Source organism: Homarus americanus, unplaced genomic scaffold (genome assembly GCF_018991925.1).
Source record: "Homarus americanus isolate GMGI-L3 unplaced genomic scaffold, GMGI_Hamer_2.0 scaffold57980, whole genome shotgun sequence".
NCBI classification, from domain to species: Eukaryota; Metazoa; Arthropoda; class Malacostraca; order Decapoda; family Nephropidae; genus Homarus; species Homarus americanus.
Genome location: NW_024716703.1, coordinates 3,794,043 through 3,807,598, shown reverse-complemented (window position 1 = coordinate 3,807,598; position 13,556 = coordinate 3,794,043). Strand labels below are relative to the sequence as shown.

The following is a 13,556-nucleotide window of genomic DNA, read 5'->3' as shown; positions in this document are numbered from 1 at the left end:
ATTTAGTCATACCCCCACTTTCCATCCAGTTTGACAGGGCCACCTTTACCAACATTAACCATTTCCACTACTTAAGTTCCCACCTGTCCTCCTCAGCAGATATTATGAGGAGATCCAATGTTGGATCAGATAGGCTTCTTATGGCAGACTGTGTACCTGTGTCTTCAGCTGTACAGTTGAAACTATTAACAAAGCTGCACATCTGTTGAATTGTGGTCCTCCCTACCCTGCTGTATGGAACTGAGAATTGGGTCACATGCAGATGATATCTCAATGCTTGAGAGTTTTCACTAGCACAGTCTTTAATCCATTATGAAGGTCTGCTGAGAAGACCAAATGATAAATGCTAGTATCCTCTCTGGCACCAAATGTAGGAGCAATAAGGCTGACATCCAGGACCATCTTCATTGGACTGGCTGCATTACACTGTATGGATGATGATAGACAACCAAAGCATCTACTCTATAGCCTTTTAAGGAATGAAAAATATACTGCAAGCAGGCACTATAAGAGGTACAAGGATATCTTCAGTACAAATTTTAAAAAATTGCCAAATCGATTCATGCATCTGGCAGACCAACCCTTAATTATAATGCTTAGAAAAATAGAAGGCTGCAAGAGAGGGTGTAAAAACCTCTGAGTTTGATTGACAATCCACTGGGGAGGACAAGAATTGAAAATTTCCCATCACTTTGTCATCATTGGATGATTGTCATATTAACTCACAATGACATCAAAGAGGACAGGTGGTGTAGTAGAAATTTAGTGTGAGGACCCATCTTATTCCCTGTATTTGAGAGTTGGGAAAACATTGATGTTGATGACCTCAAGAGTCTCTAGGATCTGCAGCCAGTGGCCCTTTGTGGATGGAGGCAATATGAAGCAAAAATATGGGAGCAAAGCAAGAGAGGTCTTTCAAGTAGGTGCACTTAATGGAAATAGAATACTGTAAATGCGTAAGTAAAGGGGATGGAAATAAAGTAATTCACATACCTCACACACTTACTATAGAAGTACAACTAAACCTTGCAGCTATTTCTTTTTTCTCTCATGTTGCCTCACCTTTTAGTAGTTAGCCCCAAGGCAAGTGATAAAAATTAGACAAAACACAATGCTCTTTGCTCATCCAGAACTGTAGGCTTAATAAATCCCTTAACTGTCACAATAATCCCTCACTACATTGATCAATCTTCTGCTGGATCTCAAGATGTTCCAAAATTTCTTATTTCCATTTAGTTTGTGGGTGTCCTTTGGGTCTTTGATATTGTAGAATCCGTTCCCAAGCCTCGTTTTATATTTGATCACCCACTGCTCTCACCACATCTTAGGTGCTGATCTGTTGTTAAGGTTGTATGGTTAGAGCTCTCAATACTCATGCATATCTGTATTGCCACTGGTTTAATTCATACTTGTATGCTTTTCAGGATGTTACTCTCAAAACTTTTCAGATTTTTTCTCCAGTGTTTGGGTAATGGTCCAAGTTTTAGAGCTATATGTAATTACAGGCAGAATTTTGCTATTATGAATATGTAGTTTTGCTCTTCTTTACAGAATTCTTGATTCTAACCTTTTAAGACCAGGAGTAGTGAATTGCACCACATTTCTTTACAGTGGGAGGAAAATTATACATGCACATACAGTATTATGCACCTGTGCAGTATATATGTGATATATCCCTTCAGGCTGTATAGTGTATGTCAGGATATACATGATAGGCAGCCCTGAGTTAATGGATCTTGGAGCATCTACTGTACACCTTGGCTTTCAGATTCCTACTTGTAAAGAAAAACAGATTAGAAGAATAATTTGCTCATTACTAAAGTATGTATGTTGTGCAGTACAGTACACCAGAACAACATAAGTGAACACTACACACGTCAGGAAGACAAAGTAAATCATTAGTCTTTGTTTGTAAATCTGGAACGAGATGCATTTATGAACAACTTAGAGCCGATTTACCTTCATGTGGCCTTGAATATTATGTAAGAGTGTTGCAAGTAATGTAATGTACGTACTAACAATTTTAGTTTGGAAACTTTTTTTTTTAATTAATGGTAGCTACCTGTAAGCATGCTGTGCAATGTACGATAGTTTTGTTCTGTGATAATCATGTTCGTACTGTCATAATTAGAATTTGTATTTCAGTAATAATTATTTCGGTGCATTTGTTTATTTCACGTCAACAAGAAACATGTATAACCACTGAAATACTACTTTAGGCTATGCAGTATTATACTCCTGTAGTCTTGCTTATGTAATTTCAGTAAGCAAAACTGCACTATTCTAGAAAGTAGTATAAACATAAATTATATGAATGTGTGTCATGGGGTGAAGAGAAAACCATTGGACTGGTAGACTCACCTTTAGGAAGTCCATCTCATGAGCAGATATAAGTACTGTAGGCCTATATATCTTTTATTAAGTATTAATATTACTCTAACATAATTCTTTAATTGATCTCCAGACAGTAACCACAATGAGGCGTCATGGTTACACACAAACTATGGTAAATGATTGTCAGTCACTCTTAAATGACTTATTGTGAAATATCATCTCTTGGAGTGAGTGTTGAGGTGTGATGTGATGTGAGGTCTGAGTGAGATCATTGTTGCCCTCACTCACTCTCCACAGGCAATATTGTGGGTTTCCTGCCAACACCAAATACCTAAAACACCAAAAGTCTGAACCACCGACCATTGCACCATCAACCATCTGAACCACTAACCAACTACACCATCAACTATCTACACCAACCAATTACACCACCAACCAATACATCTCCAATCATCTGTACCACTAATCATTTGTAACAGCAGTCAAATGTGTCACCAACACCTCCAACCTGTGATACAGTATTTCTGCATGGTGAGGCCCTAGATCTACAGTACTCAGAATGTATGGTAATTCTCAGTTTTTGAATTGCACAATCTAGTACAGTATATAGTTGTGCAGTCCAACACTCATAAGCTGATTACCTCCTGTGGTAAGGTTTCAAGCCCATTACTGAACCCTGAAACTCTAGTGGAGTTAATGATGCCACTTTTCTGAATAAGTAAATCAGATTTTTCTCATACTGTATTTTATATTTGTTTTAGTTATGACTATACTTTACTGTTCAGTAATTATATACATATAAAGAATTGTACAAAAATTCACCTGAACTTTGGATTATACAGTACTATTAGTGTTATAATTCCTGAATAAATTAGAACTAATATTTCCTGACTTCATATAGAAATTTGTAAAAAGATGTGTATGAGAATAATAATCCTCATAATTGATATAAATATAAATTCTTAGAGAAAAATTTAGTATTTTTATCTAGAAATATTGTTTCATTTTCTTCGCAGGAGGTCAGGGTTTTTTAATGGGTTTCAAACTTAGCAATGTCTGCTGTCTGCACATATCAGCATGGTACCTATGTGTGATTTTGTTCAATACTTAGGAACTCTGGCCATGTTTTGTACATTGTGTAAATTAACTGATCAATATGCTTTCATTAAAAATAATAGGTAGTACTGGTATCAGTACCTAGACCATTCTTATTTAAAAACTTTTCCTCTTGTCTTTTATATCGCTGAAATACAACAGTACTGATTACCGTTTATATATTTATTTATTAATTTCATATTTTTTATTATTGCTGTACGAGTATCTATGATTGTGTTGGAGGTGTACACTTCGCTGCTTTAGGTATTTAGTCAGGTTTTCTTTACTCATACCAGTGGAGGTTGTGACAAGTTGGAGGTCCAAGCTAGAGAGATGCTTCTGTATACAAGTGTGAAATACTGTACTGTACTGCAATACTTGTGTATAGTACAGTACACACTTTGAAACTTCTCATGATTTTTGGTGAATGTGTGGTTCTCCCACATGTCCAACATACATGCAGAATATAATTCCATGTTTGTGTCATGGCCATGGGTATTGTCCTAACCACAGATTAAAAAAAAAAAAACTTGGCAGTTATGTAAATGTAGTGTTAACTTTGTCATCATCACACTCAGCTGACTTGAATTCAATGTGCTGAGGACTTGAGTTGAAAAAAAGTATAGCTCCAGATGAATGTATATGTGTGAATACTTGTATACTGTATATACAGTACTGTACTGTATTTACAATACAGTACATGCATGATGATTTAATCACTCAAGTATCAAGTCAGTATACGCAGGATTTTTCAATGGAGAATGTTGTCTTGTTATTGATTATAGATACATCTGAAGACTGCATATGTTTATCATATGGCATTATCAAACAAAGCAAGATTACCACGGAAACTAGACTCAGGTCTATTCCAAAGAGAGATAGAGGAAATTAAGTTCATAAATATGCTTACGACATCATTGGAAGTCAGTACTGTACTGTACTATGGAGTTCTTCCAAATATTGTCTATTTTATATTACTAAAAGTAATGTGGCAGTGTTTAATTATTTTTGGTTGTGTTTTATAAAACTTTGTGATTAATCTTTGGCTTGTTTCTCAGGTCTGGTAGTCAGGAGCGGGGGAGAAGATCTAAGAGAGGCATGGGGAAGCGAGGTCGGCCAGGGGGTGGACGGGACACCGGGGGACGAGACTCTGGAGCATCCTCCCCAGACTCTTTCACCAGTGAGTCAGCACCAGCTCCTAAGAGAGGGCGCAAGAAAACAGACACAAAAGAGTGAGTTGTAATGTGATGTACAGTACTGTACTTCTTTGTGATGTTCAATATGAAGTATAATTTTTTTATTGTAAACAGGAGAATTTGTTTTTAATTATTTAGTAAGTTAGAGAAGTTGTTTTTAATTGTTTAGTAAATAAAAAATTGAATTGATTTGTTAATAAAATAATTTCATTTAATCTTACCTGTTTGTCACCTTAGTTGAAATAATAGAGATTCCTTGTACTGTACTGGGGACTATCAAAGATGTCATCCAATCATTTGTAAATCTTCACTTGGTAGGACAACTCCAGGAGTGCACTTGCTTGTCACCAAAGTTAATCCTGTACAGTGCTTCTTTTCTTCAGTACGTGGATCAACATGCCCAATGAAATAAGAGTTCCCATTTAAAGGTCTTTGTTACCACTGTTAACTGCATAATATTTGATCATCCATATTTTGGGGGAGAATGTTATTTTTCATGGCATTTGTAAGGGATCTGTCATTCATAATAGAAGAACATTAACAGTAATACGGTATATCTTTAATGATGTAGGTACAACCCATCTCTAATGTGATGGATTATTTTATTCAGTTAACATAATGATGTCTCTTTCAGTGCATTAACCTCAGTCATTACCAATGGTATTGGTGCCAATACACTATTGCTGGGAAACCAACTAAACCCAGCATCTGCAGTTGCTCAAAAAATGACAGACACACTTCATGCAGAGCTTGAAGCACACTCTATATACAAAGATGAAGATAAGATTGCTAACTCACTTGTTGGACCAGCATTACCTGGCAAGAAGGAGGTAAGAGTATGCTTGTTACTTGGCTCTTTGTTAATATTGTATGGCTTTTTCTTATTTTGAGAATTTAGATTTAGCCTCTATACATAAATGTTCTCTATTCAGGTTAACTTTTTAAGCCTTTTAAGCTTTTTGTGTAGAATATTTGTGCTCTGGTGGAGAAAGATGAGGTTTTAAATTTATACAATTTGCTCACTGAAAACAGTGCTGTAATCAGATTTGCTATATCCCAAACAAGAAAGAAACAATGGAGGGATGATAATGCATATATAGCCAGGAGGGAGATGGGGGTATGGAGTAAGGGCTCCACCATGTGTATCAGCTTTTTGCCTGTTTTTCTTATTTATTCATTATTATATTCTCGTATAATCAGCCTCTTATGATGAGATATCTGAATACAGAACTTGTAAATGCCAGTCTGTGTTTCTCTAAAAAATAATTGAGATTAATCTAATACTGTATTAAGTTTTTTGTGCTTGAAGGGGATGATTCCTAGTTTGTGTTGTATTTTCTTTCTCCCTCTCCTAACCTTGTTTAGGTTTTTTAATCACTCTAAAGGTTTCTTAGCCCTTTGGCTGTGGGAGGTTACCCTAAGCTGAGTCTGGCGGTAGCCAGAATAAAATTGCAAGCATGGGAAACGCAGCAAAAGGGTTAAGTTATAATTGGAGGACTAAGGGATGAAATTCCATCTTATGGCTGAGGAGACAAGAAGTGACTTAAATTCATACTTTCTTATCTAGAGTTACACCCTAAATCAACAGGAATACTAAGGCATGACTTTTCATAAAGCTGGATGGATTTTGAACAGAATAAACTTGAAAGTTGTACACCTCTTAGTAATACTGTATACTTCTGGTCCTTGAGACAATTATTGAATCTTGATTGTAGTCCAGATTTAACGAGGTAAATTGGCTGCTATACATCATTGCTTGCAGGAAAATCATTCTTATAGAATAGCTTGATCCAACAAGCAAGCATTGCATACTTTTGAATGTTGGCAGGGTCCTTCACACAGGTCACTCACTTGTTTCATCATTGGTAAAAAAGTTAATGTCAGTCTTTTTGCTTCATATAATTTAAATTTTTTCTTTCATTCATATCTTCAGAACTTTTTGTGCATTCAAAGTTATAATCTCTGCTTGTATTCCTTATGCATTATTAACACTAGCATGCCATTCCTAACATCATATATTTTTTCTTTTGCACAGAACATAAGTGGAAGTAATAGTAATGGAAGCAGTCAACCACCACCTTTTCCACAAAGTCTAGAACAGTTGCTGGAGCGTCAGTGGGAGCAGGGCAGCCAATTCTTGATGGAACAAGCGCAGCATTTTGATAGTAAGCTGTGAATTTAGTATATGATTAGTCAGTGGATGTTATTAGTTTATATTACCTTTTTATTTCACTCATAATTGCAAATATAATTTAGACAATATCCAACCAAAGCTCAAGATGGATAAATGTTTTCCCATCTACATTCTCTACCTTTTTTCAAAGAGCTGTGTTATATGTGCTCTTTTTGTGTATACTGTACTGTATATAGTTTGCTTTTCCTGGGGACTCAAGGGGACATGGGTGTAGGTCTTGAGTGGGAATAATAAAACACAAAATACTGTATAAAAAGACATTTAGACTAACTGTAATATAAATTAGCAAACAGTATTAAAGTGTTATTACCAACTTGGCTAACAGGGATGGTACAGGAAGGCTGATGCTGTACCATCACCTGTAGGTGCCTCTCTGAAAATTTTTTTTTATTAATATTCTATGACCTTAAAACATTTTCAAGTGATTTTGTAGAGGGACAGACTTGGGTAAGTCTTGCATTTGTTTATGATGGGTTATGTTTTCATAACCCTCATGCATCATCATTGTCGTTTTACAGCCATTTTCCATACTTGCGTGGTTTAGTCTCGCCTTCAAATATATCACTCATTACCACAACTTATACAATTCTCTTATGCAATTTTACAAGTATTACAGGCTTATTAATTTATATTGTAAGTGTGGTAAAACTGGGTGTAGATGATAGTTGGGTGATGACGGAGTGTCTGTTGACAGACCCTCTAGATACATCGAGTGATGCACTTCAGGTGTCCCTCAGTATATGGATGGGTTAGGTTCTTGAAAAACATTCATCAAGTTAATTTTCATAAAACAAGTTGAAGAACATATGGGAAAATAAGGTTTGGTTCTCCAATATCATACATCAAAACCACGAAATCATTTCACAAACAACAAAAAACCTACCTAACTAATGGTAAATAGTACACCACTACTGTAATTTATTACCTCACACATAATAAACATTAATAAGATACTGTATAACTTTGGTACATTACCTTATGGGAGGGTAGTCTGGGGGTGAGCAGGGGTGGGCCTTATTCAGCGAGATGAGGAGGGCTATCCAACTCATCACTGATGTTAGCCAAGGACACCACAGTCACACCAGAGGTGGAACGAGTGGAAGAAAATACACTGATAGAGGGAGTGGGACTGGCAGCTGAAGATGCAGGAAGCAGTTCATGGTGGTGATGGGGCAACCCCGATGAATATCCTACAGTAGGGCATTGTTGCTGAAGGGGAACACCATAGCAGAACACATCCGTTACAGGAATTAAATGAGCAGATAACAATAATTAAAGGACAAGTTTATGTGTGGTCTGAGTGTGGGTTTTATTATGGTCACCTTGCAACATAGGGAAAGGTTTGTAGGATTGATAAATACAAATTTGACCATACAGAATTTATTGTTTGTTTTGAAATTGTTTACCGGTATTTCTTGTAAATAGGTTACATTACTGATTTTTCTTTGTAATAGAAGTGCACTTTTTTATTCCAGTTGCATCTTTGCTGTCTTGCTTGCATCAACTTCGTCAGGAGAATGTTCGACTCGAGGAAACTGTGAGCTCTCTCATATCTCGAAGGGATCACCTCTTGGCTGTCAATGCTCGACTTTCAGTGCCACTCAGTTCGCCAACCCCAGTCAACGCTTCATCCCCAGGAGGGCCTATTCCTCCTCCTCCACCTTCCATTTCATCTTCTACTTCTTCCTCTGTCCCAACCCATACAACTTCTATACCTTCTCACGCCGTCAATCCAAGACCTTCCAGTCGAGGGTCTGCTCCAGCTCCCCCGCCACCACGACCTCACTCTCAGGGACATCATCCTACAGGTTAGGAAAGTTTATCTACTGTGTTGTTGTTAATGGAGCAGGCTGTGCAAAATCTTATATACAGGTGTATTTCATTCTTGCATACTGCTTGCTCTATGCCTATCATCGTCATCATCATCATCATCATCATCAACAACAACACAATTTTATGGTCCTTGTCCATGCATAGGCTTCATTTAAAAAAAAAATGTTCCTTACCTTTTTACTTTATGTATCCAATGCAACTTGGACACAGCACACCCTGGTTCTTAAAGCATTTGTTATGACACGTGATGGAGGGAGGGCACTGATACCTACCATTATTAATTACGACTCAATCTACACAAAATCAAATACAATGCACAACAACTGTTACTGTATTACAGTGAAATTCAATGTGGATGGACTATGATGGGGATTAAGTGGTCATTAATCAAGGAAAAAATATTTTGTGTGATAAACTGTTGTTTGATCCCTTGGGTAATGTTTAAACATGAAGACAATGTAAATAGTCATACACAGTACAGAAGTAATACATCACGTCATGTTGATAAAGAGTAGGACCTCTGTGGTGATGAGAATTATACATGGTTTCTAGGGATATTCACTGCTTGGGTGAGCTGAACATGGGTATTCAGCTGATTGGTATTCACTGTCTACAACCTAATCAACACTAAATCCTGTACACTGCAATAAGAATAGACATTACAGCAACACAGTGTGCACATATAAGCACTACTCTTACACACACACACACACACTCCTATATACTGTACACAATAAATCACACTAATGCAGACAGACAGACTTGTACATAGAGCTACTCTTAAACACTTTTACGTGTATCTTCATTTAAACATTAAAAGACTTACCACTTGCAGCACCTATTTGTTATATTGTTATGTATGAGAAAATCTTGCAATATTTGGATTACAAATATATAGAATCTTTTTTTTTTTATCAAGCTGGCAGTAGCCATACTGGTGGTACAGCCCCTGGAGGAGGGGCACACAGAGGTGCATCGCCACATGACAGAAGAGGACCCTCACCGCACGACAGAAGAGGTACTTCTCCGCATGATAGACGTGCTCCACCTCCACCAATACCTGTTGAAAACGGACTGGGAGAGCCTGAGTATCGCTATAGAAGTCCTGGGACAGAGCATAGACAACAGTCACCAATGCTGCCTCCTGGAGCTCAGCCCAGCCCTACAACCCTAAGGTGAAGTTTCTTTATGACTTGTTGGCTTGCCAGCCACCACTCACACAGCTGGGCTGTAAGACCACCAGTGGTAAGAGCTTACATGTTTTGCTCTAAATTTGTTCATTCTACTCTATACATATGCTTAATAGGCATTACAAATTTACTTTAATTATGTAGTATCTGTAATGGTTGCACAGTATTGTATTTCTTTACTTATAGTATATGGTATTTACTTTAATATACGTAGTTACTGTATGTGCAGTTGTGGACAAAAATAATGGGGCATTGGGGCAGGGAGGGAGAATAAGCTGTGCCAAGAAGGGGGAGAATATGAGTGTGGTAGATAACAGTTTGTCATTTTAGGAACATACAAGTTACCCCCGAGTTACTGTGTCTCGTGCTACAATCGGTCACTCCCGGTTTAATGATTGTCCCTACGATCAACTATGTCTGCCAAGCCTCCTGGCCACAATCCAGTACACAACTTTCTTTGTCACATGTCTCAACACAATCAACACACCAACTCTGAGCCCCAACCATTACTATTCCTTGTCCACATATAAATTGCTCTGGTCCACCATCGCTCTTCTCTCTTGCTTTGACTTTGGTTACATCTTACATACGTTTGCAGAGTCATCGTGATAGTAAAGTGTTTATTTATTAATTGAAAGACATTATGGTGGTGGTGTGTAATTCTTGTGATGTGTGTGCCTTGTTTACTGTACAGTATTAGCACTTTAGCTGATTCATAGCCATCCTCACCCTTCCACATCATGTCATCCACAACCATCTACTTCACTCGCTGTCAGTTCTTCACAATCATAATTAATGATCCACTCAGTCCCAGACCAGCTACACACAAAAAAAGTCAACTTTTCTCATCTCCAAACAGATAATCCCATTGAACCCATGTTAAAATGTCTTGAAGATATGATACTCACCTAACAGTTTTAAAAAATATATCCCATATCATAACTTAGGAGGTCACCTGTACATGATGATGTGAACAAGTCAAACCATTTGATAGACCTGATTCAATAAATATTCTTGTTGCTCTTGGCTAGAAATCACCTTGAAACCACAGATACTCAAAATGGGCCAGCTACTGTGGTGGGTAGAACAGTGTACAAAACATAAAATGTTGACAAGGGATTACTGTGCTCCCTGCATCTAGTGATAATGTACACAAGATAGAACTAAGATAGTGCTGTGCTAAGAAAGAATCAAACTTTATTTTATTTTGATTTATTTTATTTTATTTTTATTTTTTCATACGATCTTGATAAGTGAAAGTTTATTTACCTTCATGCCAAGTGGTTGTCTTTTAGGATCTTGTTATGAAAGTGAAGGATATTCAAATTTTGGGGGCCTTGGGATTTGACATGTAGACTTATTTATTATAGAAGTGCTTAATACTGACTTGGTTATGTAACAGGATTTCAGGATCAGTTCTTCATATTTCAATCAATCTCTGTCTCTTAGCCATGTTGTCATAAATCTTTCTCACTAAAATCTTACCCTGGTATGTCCTCCATATACCCATACCGCTTCAGTACTTTAGGCTCACTTGATTCTCTCTTGACCCTATGTTGTTTTACGTTTTCACTTCTTACTCTATCAGTTCTCCAGGCTTCCATAATGATTCTTAAACTGGTCATCTCAATTTTGGTCTGTATCTACTCCCAGCACTGCACCATATAATCCTCATGCACACACTACACTCTGATTCTTCTTTGTTATGATTTATGCTTTCAGGACTCTACTTATTTTCCTTCTTCACAACCTCCAGCTTTTCTCCATGCATAGTAATATTACCTCTTCAAATACCATTCCTTTTACTTATTCTTGCACATTTACCATTAACATTACTTTTCTTAGAACTTCATCAATGTGTAATACCAATCTCTTTAACCCATTCTCTGATGTGGATAACTGCACAACAACAACTGCATACAGTAAACAAAACAGCTCCTACAATGTATAATTATGTTTCCATTTCATTCCCCAGTTGCCCACTCTTGCTTTTGTTTCACATCTCAGTACCTTTATTGAGATACAATAACTGGTAAGGAGACAATACACACCCCATTCTCACTCTTCCAGTCTTTTTGTACCATGTAATCACACCATTAATTTTCATATACATTTGTAGGTTATTACTTAAGTTTCAGCTACACTTCTTCAAATTTAAGTACAAAAAACTAATTTATAATGTACAGGTATATACAAAGGATAAAGTACTTTATTAACCTCGTACTTAAGTTAAAAGTATTTATATAAAACTTTTCCTTCTTTGTAATTTTTTTATAACACAATCTAATTTAAATTTATTTGATATATATTTATATTTTTTTTAATGAAAGAAATTGTGATTTTTCAACTATGATATGTAATACTGCCATTGTTACAGACACAGTCCGGCTGGGGGCAACTACCACCCGAGTGTGTCACCTCATGGAGTGAGTTCTCCAAGCCCCTCAAGTGTTCCTCATCACCCACCAACTTCCCATGGACCCCCTCCTCCTTCTCATGCACCCCCTCCTCATTCCATGGCCACTTCACATGGCCCATCAAGCCATGGTCCCACTGGACAAGGCCCCCCTAGCCATGGCCCCCCTAGCCATGGCCCTTCAAGTCATGGGTCACCACATGGGCCTCCTCATGGTCCACCACCCCCAATGGTATCTGTAGCCCACAGCTCAACTCATAGTGTGGCCATTAGTAGACCATCAGATCACCGTGGAGACATGAGACTACACACAGGGCCGCCACCACCACCTCAACACCCAGGCCCTAACCTTGGTCCTGGAGGCTATTCAGTGTATCAGATGGTTTCTCCACCTGTGCCGGGACCACATCACTCCCCTGTACCACCCATGAATCAGCCTCACCCGCCACCACACGCTCAAGTAAGAGAGAGTTAGTTTAACTCGTAGATTTTGTTCATTTGTGACTGGTTTTTAGATAATCATGTAGGGTATTCTGTCTGTTTGATTTATTTTGTAATAGTATGAGGCGTGTAATATTTTCCCTCCATTCTTTCAATAATGCAGGATGGTTAGAATCAAGAGGAAACACGCACTGTCCAATTATTATTATATTTTTTTTTTATAAGCTAATGTTCCACTATGTTTTAGTCAGTAAACTGTTAACCCTTGTTATAGTTAAATGTGATAAATGAACTTCAAAAGGGATTTGGTGATGCTGTTCTTTATAGCATTGCTGGTAAGGTCTTGATATGATGATGTTAATTTTCTTGCATTGCCTTTAATAGAGTTTCACATATTTTCAGTGTATAGAGTGTGGTGGTAAATAGCTCTGGTGATAGGAAGGGGGAAGAAGAAAATAAGAAGTGCAAGAGATGTCATGCTTTAATTAGGGTGCAAAGAGATATGAAAAAATAGGATGAGATGTTAATGAATTATTGAACAGAGAACAGACCATAGTTTGCTAAGGTAGAATCATACTACCTCTGTAACCCAAGATCTCTGTTCCTTGGAATGTGATAACCTGTACTTTGGTGTACCCAGAAGTCCTTCTTGAACCGGTGTATAACTTGGTACAGTACGGTGTATTACCTTATTGCATCTAGGTGGGTGTGAAGTGAAAATAGTAATTTAAGGCCATGTTGACTGTATCAAGGTGCAGTAATTGTATTGGTTTCCACATTAATTACTTTATGATGCAGTATATCTTGTGTTTTTATAGTACTATATGTCTAATATATTGTTCGGTTTAAAGAAAATA

General features: G+C 37.3%; 1 protein-coding gene across 2 annotated transcripts in view; it reads left to right on the top strand.

Annotated features, from left to right (window-relative positions):
• The window catches only part of LOC121858251 (protein AF-10-like), a 48,851-nt gene that overhangs the window by 20,911 nt on the left and 14,384 nt on the right, over nucleotides 1-13,556 (top strand). For both annotated transcript variants that reach the window (XM_042354553.1, XM_042354552.1), the window contains exons 6-11: nucleotides 4,488-4,661; nucleotides 5,260-5,455; nucleotides 6,661-6,790; nucleotides 8,295-8,627; nucleotides 9,572-9,827; nucleotides 12,220-12,718. In XM_042354553.1, coding sequence (XP_042210487.1) covers nucleotides 4,488-4,661; nucleotides 5,260-5,455; nucleotides 6,661-6,790; nucleotides 8,295-8,627; nucleotides 9,572-9,827; nucleotides 12,220-12,718 — 1,588 coding nt within the window. The remainder of the gene's footprint in view (nucleotides 1-4,487; nucleotides 4,662-5,259; nucleotides 5,456-6,660; nucleotides 6,791-8,294; nucleotides 8,628-9,571; nucleotides 9,828-12,219; nucleotides 12,719-13,556) is intronic.